This window comes from Plasmodium brasilianum, chromosome 12 (genome assembly GCF_023973825.1).
Source record: "Plasmodium brasilianum strain Bolivian I chromosome 12, whole genome shotgun sequence".
Lineage (NCBI taxonomy): Eukaryota > Apicomplexa > Aconoidasida > Haemosporida > Plasmodiidae > Plasmodium > Plasmodium brasilianum.
In genome coordinates, this window is record NC_090125.1 from 1,744,412 (window position 1) to 1,759,240 (window position 14,829).

General features: G+C 27.4%; 1 protein-coding gene and 1 pseudogene across 2 annotated transcripts in view; both read right to left on the minus strand.

Moving 5' to 3' along the window:
• Positions 1 to 131, minus strand: part of MKS88_004352 — a 12,836-nt pseudogene extending 12,705 nt beyond the window's left edge. Inside the window, exon 1 of the mRNA in view lies at positions 100 to 131. Within this exon, the coding sequence occupies positions 100 to 131 (32 nt within the window). The remainder of the gene's footprint in view (positions 1 to 99) is intronic.
• A 3,039-nt stretch (positions 132 to 3,170) lies between these two features.
• MKS88_004353 (histone-lysine N-methyltransferase SET2) lies at positions 3,171 to 13,719 on the minus strand (the record flags this gene model as incomplete). The annotated part of the gene is made up of 5 exons (XM_067217523.1): positions 3,171 to 3,545; positions 3,866 to 3,946; positions 4,123 to 4,585; positions 4,857 to 5,209; positions 5,422 to 13,719. The coding sequence occupies 5 exons, from the start codon at positions 13,717 to 13,719 to the stop codon at positions 3,171 to 3,173; spliced, it is 9,570 nt and encodes a 3,189-aa protein (XP_067071942.1).
• Positions 13,720 to 14,829: the final 1,110 nt, after the last annotated feature.

Genomic DNA, 14,829 nt, shown 5'->3' on the forward strand with positions numbered 1-14,829 from the left:
TCATCTTTTTTTTTTTTTTTTTTCCTCCTTCTCTTCCCCATTCTCCACGCCGCTCCCCCGCTAAGCCCCCGTGACCCCATGAAACAACCCACTTTTTACCAATTCTTAAAAACTTTCTTTGCTCCATTCATAAGGGAGAAAAAAAAAAAGAAAAAGAAAAAAAAAAAAAAAATGGAGAAACCAAGAGACGTGCAAGACGTACGTAAAAGCAATAACCAAATGAAGAACTAAAAAAAAAAAAAAATGATGATACGCCTTTTTATTTTTTGTCATCTAATTTCGTATTTCATTTCAATTTTCTGACATATATTACAAGTTATTATTATAACGATGTGAGGGGATAAAAAAAAAATTAGAGATAACATATAAGAGAAGACTCATTACATTCGCTCGTACGTTACTTCTTAGCACCATTCAAACAAAAAAAAAAATTATAAAATAAATATAAATTAAAATAAAAAAAAATAAGAATAAAAATAAGAACAAATAAAAATAAAATAAAATAAAAATAAAATAAAAATAAAAATAAAATAAAAATAAAAATAAAATAAAAATAAAAATAAAATAAAAATAAAATAAAATAAAAACAAATAATGGTTTGTACGAATTATTCAAAAAAAGCGTAAACGTAATTTACTACGCCTTTTCACACATAATGGACACATATTCAATTCATACTCAAAGGTTAGTTTCCTTATTACACTTTTTAATAAAGACAATGAAAATAAAAAAAAAACTTCACCTCACATACATATATATATACATATGTACATGCATATGAATTTGCATACTTGGGTATATATTATATGTACAATATATATACTATATATGCATTTTATGTATTATATATATATATATATATATATTTACATGCATGTATGCACATGAATCTACATACACAGGCAAAAATTACTACATTTAATTAAAAGAATAACAGTGTTTCTTATAAAATTAAAAATTATATTTTATTATTGCTAACTTATTTTTTCCCACGAAAGTTTATTCGTATGATACGAATGCCCCTCTTTAATTATTATTTTTGCTAAATTTTTAAAAAAAAAATTTCAAAGGGAAAAAATAACCGTAAGTTATTTAAAGGGAAAAAGTAAAAAATATGCATACATATGAATATATATACATAAACGCATTAAATGTAAGTAAAAGTATGTATATGGACGAATATTTAAGTGAATGCATATAAATATATATATATATATATATGTAATTGTAAGCATATGCGTGAATATGTACATATATAATATTTATATACATACACGCATGTAAAAAATGTATTACTTAAAAAAAAAGAAAATACAAATTAAAATGCTTTAAATGCGCCAATTTAAAAAAAGTATCACGTAAGAATATCTTACAAAAAATTATAAATATACAATTTGGAAAATGTAATACGTGACACTAGAAAAGAAAAAAGGAATAATTTGAAAAAAAAAAATTTTTTAAACATACTTTTTCAATGATTTAAAAAAAATAGACTTGCAAATTTGCGAGCATGCCATTACACGATGTTTTTAATGCATAATTTACTGTTTTATTTGTTTACTCGTATGTTTGTATATTCATATATTCGTTTATTCGTTTATTTGTATATTCATATATTCATATATTCGTTTATTCGTTTATTTGTATATTCGTATATTCGTTCATTCGTATATTCGGATATTTGTTTATTCGTATATTCGTTTATTCGTATATTCGCTTATTCGTATATTCGGATATTTGTTTATTCGTATATTCGTATATTCGCTTATTCGTATATTCGCTTATTCGTTTATTCGTTTATTCGTTTATTCGTATATTCGCTTATTCATTTATTGTGTTTTATTTTACATTTTTTACAGCATTTTGTTTTTTTCATTTATTTTACGTTAGTTTAGTTTTTTGCTTGTTCATGCATTCCCTTTTGAGCGTCACTTTACAACGCACACATTTGAAAAAGTTGAAAAAGAGAAGAGTAAATTTTTGATAATTATTTTTGTATTCTTTAAGTTCTGTTTACTTTGAAAAATAGGAGTAATTTTTTTTATTTCTTAATTTTAAAAATATAATTTTTGATAATAAATAGAAGCTTTTTTCATTTTATTTTTCTGTTATTTTGTTTTCTTATATTTTCATTTAATAAAACTTTTATGTTATACTTGTCTTCACAGGGGAAAAATAATGCGCACGTAAAAAAATGCAGGAAAATGTAAAGATGAGAATTAACAAGTTGAAATAAAGAAAAAAAATTATAAAAAAAAAAAAAAAAAAAAAAGACAAATCATAAACCATTTTATACTTGCAACAGTGTCAATAGTGAAGAGGCTTTTTATTCCAAAAAGTGCTCATTATAATATAAAATTATCAATAAATTATTATAGTTAATAAATACTTGTGTTTTAATATTATATATAGGGATAAAAAATTGTTTAACTTTATGCGCATTTTCATTTACTAAAAAAAGTATTTTATTTTATAATATCAGGTAAAAATCATTTGGATCATTGAAGGTGCTATTTATGTGTGCTTATAGAAGAGATGTAAAAAAATAATTAATCACAAAAAATATGGAGATAATTAAAAATGAGTCTCTTCATACAAAAAAATAAAAATAAATTGAGATAAAAATAGAAACAGAAGTAAAAAATAAACACGTGCACACATTTATATGTATATATATAAGCATATCTAATATGCTTATCATCCATGTGCATGTCTGTATGCACATACCTACAATAGATATATGAAATAAGAATAAAATAAAAAAAAAATTTATTTATTATGCATTAAGATTTTAAAGTAATTTTGAATTTATAAACAATTTATTCCTAAATTCACCGCTTAAATTTTTACAACTGTAAAAAGAAATTTTTTTTTGTTGACTCCATATGATATTATATATAGATGTTCAAAAATATATGCCTGTCACAATACGGACTGTTTAATTTATCGAAATGTAAAATATACCCTGTGAAATAGTTTTCTTTCCTTGTTAAAACTTCTTTTCATATAACATATTGTTTTTAAAAAAATTATATATATATATATATATCATGTGCAATTTTTTATGGTCTCATATAAAGGAAAGTACAGTCGTCAGTTTACCATTGTTTTAATTTACAATTCGTATAATTTCATTTTTTTTTCTTTGCTTAAATAAACCTTATGGCGTATCATATTTTAACATACTTATACTGAAATTTCTTTAACTTCAACTTTTTGCTGTTACATTCCTTTGCGTTATGCTCATTAATAGAATGTAAAGACTGATTTTCCGTATATTTAACACATTGTTCTAGTAATTTTATAATATCACGGTTTTGTTTATAAAAGGCATTACTTCGAATTTCAATTGAGCATTTCAATTTATCCCTATAGTTTTGTTTTATCCATTCTATTTTATAATCATATTTCTGACAAAATTTGCATAAAACCAATTCATTGTTTTTGTAAACTTTTGAATGAATATTTCCACATATATGGTGATAGCTATTAAAGCATTTGTCGCACATGGTCAGGTTACCGCAGCTCTTGCATTTTCTACAAACCTACAAATGTCCCAAAATGGAAAGAAGCATGTGTATGTGTGTGCAATGAATTTTATTTTTTTATTTTTTATTTTTTCTAGCTAATAATATGCAACATCATTTTACGCCATTTTTTTTTTTTTTTTTATCTAGCTAATAATTTCTAACATAATTTTACGTCATTTTTTTTTTTTTTTTTATATAGCTAGCAATATGTAACACTTTTTTATGCCATTTTTTTTTTTTTTTGGGGCTAATTATGGACACACTTAGAATTAAGTACAAGGAACGAAGAATTTTCATTCCTCTTCTTTTCTTTTCTCATTTCATTATATCCTTACCTCATCATCGGCAAATCCTTTGTCAATCAAATTCCACATTTCGTGTTCCGCACCAACGATGTTATGAAGAATGTAGCTATACTGTATATAGGAACACAAAAAAAAAAAAAAAAAAAAAAAAAACGAAACAAATGTAAAAATGGTGAAATGTCGGAAAAAATCAAGAAAAATGTCAATAAACAACAAAAGATCAAATATGCGCAAAAAACACAACACAATACATATCATTTTCGTATAGCCATTTATTAAGCACAAACCTGTTGTATCCTTCTCAGTTGACCTATTTTAATAAGAGAAGGTAAAAACAAATTAAATGCATTTATGATATTCCTTTCTCCATCAGAAAAGGAAGATACCAGAATTTTCCAAAATTCACTTAAAGCATTAAAAGGTTTTGATTTAAGGGAAAAATACTGATTTCTCTGAAAATTCATATCATAAAATATCCATGTTGAAAAACTTTCCATTAACCTTAAATTAATTGCATTCATTTTATTGTATTGATACAACAATTTTGTTTGTGCATTCTCTATATTTACATTCCAGTCTTGCATTTTTCTATGTAAGTTATTAAAATTTTCTATAGGATTAAATATATCATTATCTCTTATTTCCATATCACTAACGTCGTTATCACTTTCTTCTTTCTTCTTCAAGTTGTAGTTCATGCAATTTGATGAATTGCACAAGCATTCGAAGTTGTTAAAAACGAAATTATAGCTGTAGGGGAGAATAAACAATTACACATACACAAATGTAAATGAGACAAATACGTGTGGAAAATGGGTAGCAAATATAAAAACTTCCTATAAGCATAACCACGTAAGCATTATACAGTGATATATATTAACATGGTAACAAACTCGTATAATAGCGATGTACAAGAGTGTCCGTGTACATACGTACTTACGTGTAAACATAATCATGCACGTATATACACATATGCAAACGTCTTGGGTTGCATAAATTAATGCTCACACGCACATGTTACCTGTAGTTGTATGTTATTTCTTCCCCTGCTGGGATGTCCTGAAGGGCAAATATTCCAATTCTGTAAAAGCCCCTAACTATCCACTTCTGTGAAACACTATTAGGTGAACAAGAATGATTAACAAATCTAGAAATGCTTCCCTTTTTTCTGCTATCAATATGCACATCTCTGTTTATTTGAATGGAATACCAATTATACATCTCTGTCTTTTTACTTTCTTCTTGATATGTTTCTATTCTTTTTTCAAAATCTTTTTTTCCTAAAACCTCTCCTACATATTCACATATGAGCTCTCCATTTTTTATGTCCCTTTTGCAAAACACACCATATCCCGTTTTCTCTGTTTTTTTAATCTGAAAAATTTGACGTAAAATTAAATATGTATACGATTTTTCATTTCACTTGAATATGCACACATATGTACGCGGCCACTAAAAATTAAGTAAAACAACTACACTACGTTTCGCACAGGGGGTGTTAATATTATATTATTTCTTTCTTTTTATATATTTTTTTTCTTTTTTTTTTTTTTTCTTTTTATTTCCTCTTTTTTCTATGCATTTACTTCCAAATCCTTTATGGCGGAATGCTTGAACGGACGGTTGAAGCATTTTTTGTCCTGAATTTGTATAGGCAAATTGCACCTATTTTTAGAGCACTGAATTTTACTCAATGAGTTGTAGCACGTGAAAGGGTCACATTCCCCCTGACATAAACACCTGTAATCATCTGTTTTGCATGATAGCAAGTTTTTATTTTGATCATTTAAGTACATGTTCTTCGAAATATATTCAAAATTCAAGTATGGACTATATTTTTTTAAAGTACTGACATCAAATCTATAACCATTTTTTGTACTTAAAAAGAAATCATTCATATCTAATTTTCCATTTTTAAAACGTTTTCCTCTTCCTTTTGAAATATTTTTTTCTTCTGGGATTTTATTTTCTTGAACAAAATTTAATTTTTCTTTTGCTGGGTTTACTACAATCTTAGCATCTAAGGAATTCACATTTTCTTCAGTATCGTTAAGCATATCATTACTCTTTTGATTCTTTCTCATATAGTTATAATAACCACAGTTCGTGGTCTTATTAGTCGTGTTAACAAGTGCCCCTTCTTCTTTCATAGAAACATCTTCATCTTTACATTTTGCACCTTGTTTTTTTTTCCTGCCTGCTATCATTACATTTAAACAATTAACTAAATCTTGATTGGCATTTACCTTTAATTCGTACCTTTTATTACTGCTGCTGTTGCTGTTGTAGTTGCCGCTAGCATTATATGTACCACTAATATTACTATAAATATTCCTATTCCTACTTGCGCTAATATGTGCGAACGGAGTTGGTTGTTTCCCCATCAGTTCATCCTTTATACATTTTATATCACTATTATTTGCGGCTCCACTTTTTTTAATATTTTGTTTTTCTACATTTATACTAACAGAATTTTTTAATTCATTATACATTATACTTAGCACAGCGTTAGATGCCCATTTTATTTTATCCTTAACATTTTTCTTAATCCCTTCTTTTTCTCTTTTGTTTACATAATTCTGTATGTTATTATATAGGGTATTTTTTTTGGACTCCTCCTCTGATACGATATCGATTGTATCAGGTACATTATTGACATATGGAATGTTGTTAATATTTTTTTTTATCATACTTTTCCTCATAGCATTGTTCATGTGTTTATTTTCCACTAAAATTAAGCCAAAATTATTACCGCTCTCATTCTTGTCTCTAATATAACTGCTTTCGATTTTTCCTCCAACATGACTTACTTTAGTTTTTTCTCTTCCAAAAACCCTATTCTCATTTTGAAACCCAACATAACTGCCTTCATTTTTGGGCCCAGCATAAGTGCCCTCATTCTCACTGTTATTTTCACCTCTTTTCTTAAACAAAAATATTACAAAATTGATAAAGTCCTCCCTCAAGGTGTACAAAATGTTTATGTGTTCTTCACACTCTTCGCTTAACTGATTAGCCTTAATTTCATTTAGTGATAATAAATATCTTTCCATATCTACAATTTTCTTTATTTTAATTATTACAAAATAATTGTATTCCATTTCATTTCTAAAATGTTCTCTCAAGTATAAGTCACCAAATACATTTTGACATAAAGATGTATTCTTATTAACCTTTTCAATTTTACAATTATTCGGATTCTTAACAAGACGTTTATTATTCAAAGGGTTCATATTCCTATCACTAATACCACTCATATTACTATTGTTGTTACTACTTGTACCTGTGTTGTTGTTTAACGGTTCCACATTTTCCCTTGCGTTATTACTACTAGTAATGTAGTTATTAGTGTAACTGTTACTACTACCATAGCTGTTGTTGTTGCTATAGCTGTTACTATAGCTGTTACTGTAGTTGTTACTGTAGTTGTTACTGTTAATATTGCCGTAACTATTACTGTGCACATAATTTTTACGCAGCTGTTTTTCCCTGTCAACCGTGCATCTCTCTAATGATGATCTTTCTAATTTCCCTCCTAAGGAAGACACTCCTCTATCATTTGTTCCATCTGCGTTGCTAATTTTAATTAAATAATTCGTTTTCTGTGTTAATGTTAGGTCAGGTTTATTTTTTGTAAAGTCACTTAAAATATTTATATCTAAGTTGTAATTTTTTAAAATATCAATATCGTTAATATTTGAAACTTTTCTTTTTTTTTTTCGAGCTAAACTATCATCATCACCTTTTTTCTGTTCGTCCTTTTCTTCATCATCAATAGGTAATATTATATTCAAATTTTCCTTTTCATTTATATCCTCCTTAACAACTGTACACGTACTCATACTATCATTTGGAGTTTTTGTAATGCTCGGCAAGTTGCTTATGCTTATTTTTTGCCCTTTATTTTCTTCATCCATATTTGTAAACAGTGGTTCACTTAAATTCTTATACCCTGAGATATGATTACCAGTAATCGTTCCTCCCGGATAGCACATATGTTTACCACTGCTGTTGTAACCATAACAAGGGCTACCACAAATACCGGGGTTAATACCCATAATATAGGGGTTAACACCCATAATACCAGAACTATTACCCATGCCATTACCGTTACTGATATTTTCTAGTGGAACACTGTTATAATCGTCGTCCTTCCTGAACAACTTCTCACCCACACGCGGTTCCCTCTTCTGTACGGTTGGAGGGGCGTACAATTTGTCCTCCTCCCCATCTTCGGTTAAGTCAAACATAATTTTTTCATCTGAGTTATTATTAATACTAGAACTACACCCGTTCTCATAATTGGCATTCTTTCTATCCATTAACTGCTGACAGTCAATACTAGAAGCTTTTTTTCTGTAGTTAGACATTCTTAATTTTCCTATCACTTGCTCACTACTGTTTAATTCTTCATCATTGTATGTTCCATTTAAAGTCATGCTCTTTTTAATATTACCCTTTAATATATAATTATTCTCGGAACGAATACTAATATTGCTAGATGCACATGAAACAAAATTATCAGATTCTGTTCGGGGTGGTGGTGGTACTACTGGATGCCTTATATTTACAACAAGATCGTTATTACCATTAAATATGTCTTCGTTTTTGTTGTAACTTTTGTTATAGCTCACATTTGCAGAAGCACTAACAACCAAATTATTATCATCCCTATTAATTCCGCTGTTAATACCGCTGCTGGTTTCTCCGTTATTGGTGCACGGTAAATCTTCATACGGTTCATTCTTCTTAACTATGGCAGAATCATTTATGCATTTTCTCCTCATATTATTTAAGGATTTAATGTGCCTTTTCTTATAATATTCTACATGCTTTGAACAGAACATAATTTTTTGTCTATATGATATTATATAATTATTAGTCATACACTGAAGATGAACGGATTTGAGGCACTTGATGCATCTGAATAAACAGTTGTTTAATCTATTTTTTATCTTTTCTAAATTTATTATATAAAATTCCTTACACACGTAGCACACATGCAAAGGGCATATATATTTATTAAGTCTTAAACTTCCGTTGTTAGTACAATTTTTACCATCATTATTATTAGAATTCTCATTATTATTGCAAATTTCGCTCTTGTGGTTAGTTATTGCATTTACAGGAGAAGATCTCGCCATATTATTGTTATTGTTATTGTTATTATTACTATTATTACTGCTGTTTTTGTTTGCCATCATGGCATTTTCTACCGATTTTGTACTCATTTCATTTTTCATCGTAATGTTCACATCAGACTTGTCATAGAGCAGATGATTTTTATTTATTTTTTTATCTAAAGTTAAATGTTTCTTTTTTCCAATTCTTTTTTTCTTTCTATAATGACGTCTTTTTTTTTTAATTTTTATACCGTTTATCGCTTCTTTTTCTTCCTCTACCTTCAATTTATTAATAACTATATTTGCGTTCTTTTTTTTTTTATCTTCTTTATTATTATCTTTACAACATGGTACATGTGCATATTGTTTTAAGCATTCTGTTTTTAATGAATTCAAATGATCAATACAATTTAAATGAAAAAATACATTACATAGTGGATAGTAGCATGGTAATAGTTTATCATTTGTTGTAATTTCTTTACATAAGGTACAAAAATTAATATTAAATAAACAAAAAAAACAAATATACTTATCCTCTCTTTTAATATAACTCACACATTTCTTATGATAAGTCCTACCACATGAAATATTACAAGTATATATATATTCTTTCGCTTCATCAGATTTTAATATATTACTTAAATTAAATACATTTTGTTCGCAAAATTCACAAAAATAAAAATGTCTTTCATCTTCATGTCCATTTATAGTATAATTTTCATAGCACTTAATAACATCCTCATAGTAGCAATTCATTATTTTTTCCTGCTCTTCATCATCATATAACTTAACAAATTCACTGTACTGGTTTTGTCTGCATTTTAATAAGTGCGTCGTGGGTTTATCCTTCACACTACGCTTCTCGTCCTCTACTTTGTGCACACAATCGTTAAAATATGTGGTAAAATTAGAGGTAGCATTATCAGCATAATTCGAACCATTGTGAATACCACCATCATTAGCAGCGTTAGACGCACCATTCGATGCAGAGTTAGAAAAACCATTTGTGCAAATATAATCGTTTGCATTACTTACAATGCCATGTTTCACTTTATTGTAGGTGCTACCACTCCTGTGACTGCTCTTTGCATTATCCACATTTACACACTCGTACGTGTTAAGAGGATTTCTCCTGCTGACATCACCAACTGAACCTAGACCATCCCCTTGATCTAAGTCATTTATCAACGATATAAAATTCTTGTAAGCCAGTCCTTTTTTGTCTAAATTTATATCCACATTTTCATTGTAATGCTTATTCTTACATGTGAAGGGAATACGAAATTGGTTTTTATTGTCTTTATTTATTTTACGAAGATAATTCTTTTGAAATAAATTTACAATGTTATTTATGTACTTACTGTTTTTATTCATTGGAGATGTTTTGTGATTATTACTGTGACTATTGGTGTGGCTATTGGTGTGGCTATTGGTGTGGCTATTGGTGTGGCTATTGGTGTGGCTATTTGTGTGGCTATTGGTGTGGCTATTGGTGTGACTATTGGTATAACTATTGGTGCGATTATTGATGTGGCTATTGGTGTGGCTATTGGTGCGGTTATTGATGTGGCTATTACTATAACTATTACTAACGTTCTTGTTACTACTGTTACTGCCATTGTTGTTACTATTATTGATGTTGCATACAATACGATTGTTTATGTTATTGTTATCATTTCTGCTAGTATTACTATTCTTTACTTGATTTTTACACGTAAGTTTTGAAATAATATTGTTTTTATTAACCATCTCAAGACCATCGACGTTTCTTGATCCGACGTTATTCATATATCCTAATAACTTGTGGGGTCTTATATTATACTTTTTAAAATTCTCCTTTGATATATTCTTATCTGCGTTCATTTCGTTGTAATACTTTAAAATGTCGTTTGCATCATTCGTTAAAACTATATTATTTTCCTTACAGTATGTTACGATATCTGTTGAAAGCACATTCTCGCTATTGATTCCAATACCATCAACGTTTTTCGTGTTGCCGTTCTTTCCGCAAATATCACCACTGTTAATACCACTGTTAATACCGCTGTTCGTACCACCGTTAGCACCACTGTTCGTACCATCGTTAGCACCACTGTTAGTACCATTGTTAGTACCACTGTTAGTACCACTGTTAGTACCACTGTTAGTACCACCGTTAGTACCACCGTTAGTACCACTGCTGGCTGCATTACTTCTAAACAAATAATTTTCCGTTACTCCCTTTGACTGTCTAATTAAATAATGCTTTTCACTTTTGTCAATTTTTGTATTTAAGCTATTTTCACCCCCTTTGTAATTTTTAAATTTATAGTTACTATTTCTTGGCATTTTTGTGTTATTTTGTTTGTTGAGGCTGTTTTGTTTGTATTTCTTTTTTTTTTTTTTTTGTTCAAGATTTTTCTTTTTTTCCTCTATATATGATAATACGACGGGGCTTAAATTATTTCTTCCTACGCTGTTTGATAGTACGATAAGTTTATCGTTTAAGTTGTAGTTGTTTCTATTAAATTTTAATTCTTGTGTTTTTAAATCCTCATCCGCAAGGTTAGCATTACACGGGACTTTCTGCACGGCGTTCACATCAACAGCGTTATTATTATTATTTTCATTATTATTATTTTCATTATTATTATTAATATCATTATTATTAATATCATTATTATTACTATTATTATTATTATTATTATCATTATTATTATTTGCATTATTATTATTTGCATTATTATTATTTGCATTATTATTATTTGCATTATTATTATTAATATCATTATTATTACTATTATTATTATTAATATCATTATTATTAATAACATTATTATTAATAACATTATTATTATCAATATTATTATTTTTAATATCATTATTTTTAACATCATTATTATTAATATCATTATTATTATTACTATTTCTCGGGGCTCTGCTACTTACTCCCTTGCCACTTACACCCTTTCCGCTTACCTCCCTGCCGCGTATCTCTTTTCCGTTTGATACCTGATTTTTAAAAACTCCTCTTTTATTTAGTAGTTTATTGCTTAAACCCCTATAACCCCCAGAGTCGTTGTTTAAAACTTTGCTGTAATTTAGAGATTTATTATGTGTAACTTTAAACATGTTATTATTGTAATAATCACCATAATTGTATGCATCCTCATACACATTAATTGTGTTGGTTGTTTCTTTAAAAGCATTGACCTTGTGTTCATTTTTATAATTTTTTTTGTTTATATTATTAATATTTTTAATATAACTTTTACATATATCAGCTATATTTGAATAGACTTGTTGTTTTTCTTCTTTTTTTTTATTATTACATTTTATAAAACTATTTTTATAAAAATACATGTCTGCTTTCTTATACTCTTGTTTCATAATATTATATGTGCGTTTATCATTAATATGAATTAAATTTTCATTTTGTTTTTTTTTCTCACGTTGTTCAATACTTATATCTGTGTGAACACTAATCTGTTCTTCGTCCTCCTCATCGTCTTCTATATCCTCATCCTCTTCTATCTCTTCATAATCTACACCATAAGAATGATCATACGCTTCTCCATAAGCATCATCATAATATGCATCATCGCATGTACCTCCATACATTAATTCACATGTATCACCACCATATGCATCATCACATGCACCTCCATATACATCATCAAACACATCATCACCTGCTTCTTCAAATCCTTGTGCATCCTTATCGGCGTGTTCCTTTCCTCGACCTTTTTCTTTTTTTATTTTATAAAGTACCTCAGCTAAGTTAATTATTTCCATTTCTTCAAGTGTGCCTCTCCTTTTCTTTTTGTTTTCACTTTTTGTCATTCTCTTGTTTGCAATCACTTTGTTTCTACTACTGCTGTTCCTGTTGCTATTAGTTCTGTTCCCTTTATTCCTGTTCCTGTTGTTACTACTGTTTCCGATACTATTGTTCCTATTGTTGTTACAATTACTACAGTTATTACTACAGTTATTACTACAGTTATTACTACAGTTATTACTACAGTTATTACTACAATTATTACTACAGTTATTACTACAGTTATTACTACAATTATTACTACAATTATTACTACAGTTATTACTACAATTATTACTACAGTTATTACTACAATTATTATTGCTGTTATTGTTACTGATGAACGCGTTAAAAAAATTATTTTTCATTAAGTCATCAAAATTTATAGATTCTATGTGCTCAATGTTCTTCTGCCTGGATAGAAGCAGTTCAATGTTTTTCTGCTCCTCGTTTATTACATCGTGTCTGTACAAGGTTTTTCTATTACTATTTTCGTAACACGCTTGCGACTTATTATTATTTATATGTTTTGGTTCCCTAATACCCTCATCGTCATGATGATTGTAGGCATGGCGATTAACGGAGTGATGATCCTCATCGTCTTCATTATATAGATATAAGTTACAACTACTCGCCCTTTTTTGTTTCTGCTTTTGCCTTTGTTTTTTCTGTTGTTGCTGCTGTTGTTGTCCTTGCTGATTTTGACTATTTCTCATAAATTTATTTTCATCTATATGTGAAATATTTTCTAAATTATAATCTTTGTTTTCATAAGAATCCTTTAACTTATTGAACTTTATAGTTTTATTTTTTACGTTACTGCTATCATTATAATGAATTAACATATTTACTTGTCTACTTTTTGTTTTATTGTTACTATTATTATTACCATTGTTATTACTATTTAAATTTAATCTTTCGCTTTCTTCGTTGCCTATGTAATTCTTTAATTTTTTATTTTCCATATTATTATTTTATTATTTTTTTCTTATTATTATTCTACTTATTCTACCTCTTATTATTATTCCTTTCCTTATTCTTTTCTTTTTTTTTGCTGATTTTCCTTTTTTACCAAATGTTTTTATATTTTATTCGCACAAGAGACTTATGTCAATAATGATTTTAGGAAAATTTTTCTAAACTTGATTTTTTTTTTTTTTTTTTTTGCCAGTAGCGCAAAATTATTAAGTGCATAATAATGCAATAAATATATGTATATGTCAGGAAGTACATAAATGAACAAATTAACATATATACATGCATATATATATACACAAATATATACATATATATTTATCATACTTTTTGCGCTTCATAGGAATACAATTTAAAGCCCTTACCATATTTCTCTTTTTCGATATATAATATTTTGGTTACGTATACCAGTTTTTTCATTTATTTGATTATATATTTCTTTTACGGCTTCTGTTTTTTCAAAGCCACAATAGAACATATCTATTCTACTACTTCTTAACATTTCTCTTTCACTCGATCGAGAAAATTTTCTTGGTATAAAAACAACTACATATGTATGCAGGTATGTATTTAATGGTTATATATATATGTGGTTATATAATACGGTTGTATGTATATTAATATTTATATATGTATATGTGTATATATATGTATATTAATATTTATATATGTATATGTTTATATATATGTATATTAATATTTATATATGTATATGTGTATATATATGTATATTAATATTTATATATGTATATGTGTATATATATGTATATGGTTATATATATATATGTATGTACTTTATATATATGCATTCTTTTAAGTATAATCCTTTAGAACCTTTTTTTCTGAACTCATATGCATCATATATCAGCATTTACGTGCATAACGCATATGTTTACTGTTAATACATACATAATTATACACATATTATATATTTATATATAAATAAGAATATAATATTTTATTCCATCATTATATATATTACATTATTATATATCATATATATTACAACTCTTATATTATATATATAACATTATTATTATATATAGTATATAATGCCACTATTATTTTATATATATATAACATTATATATATTATGTATA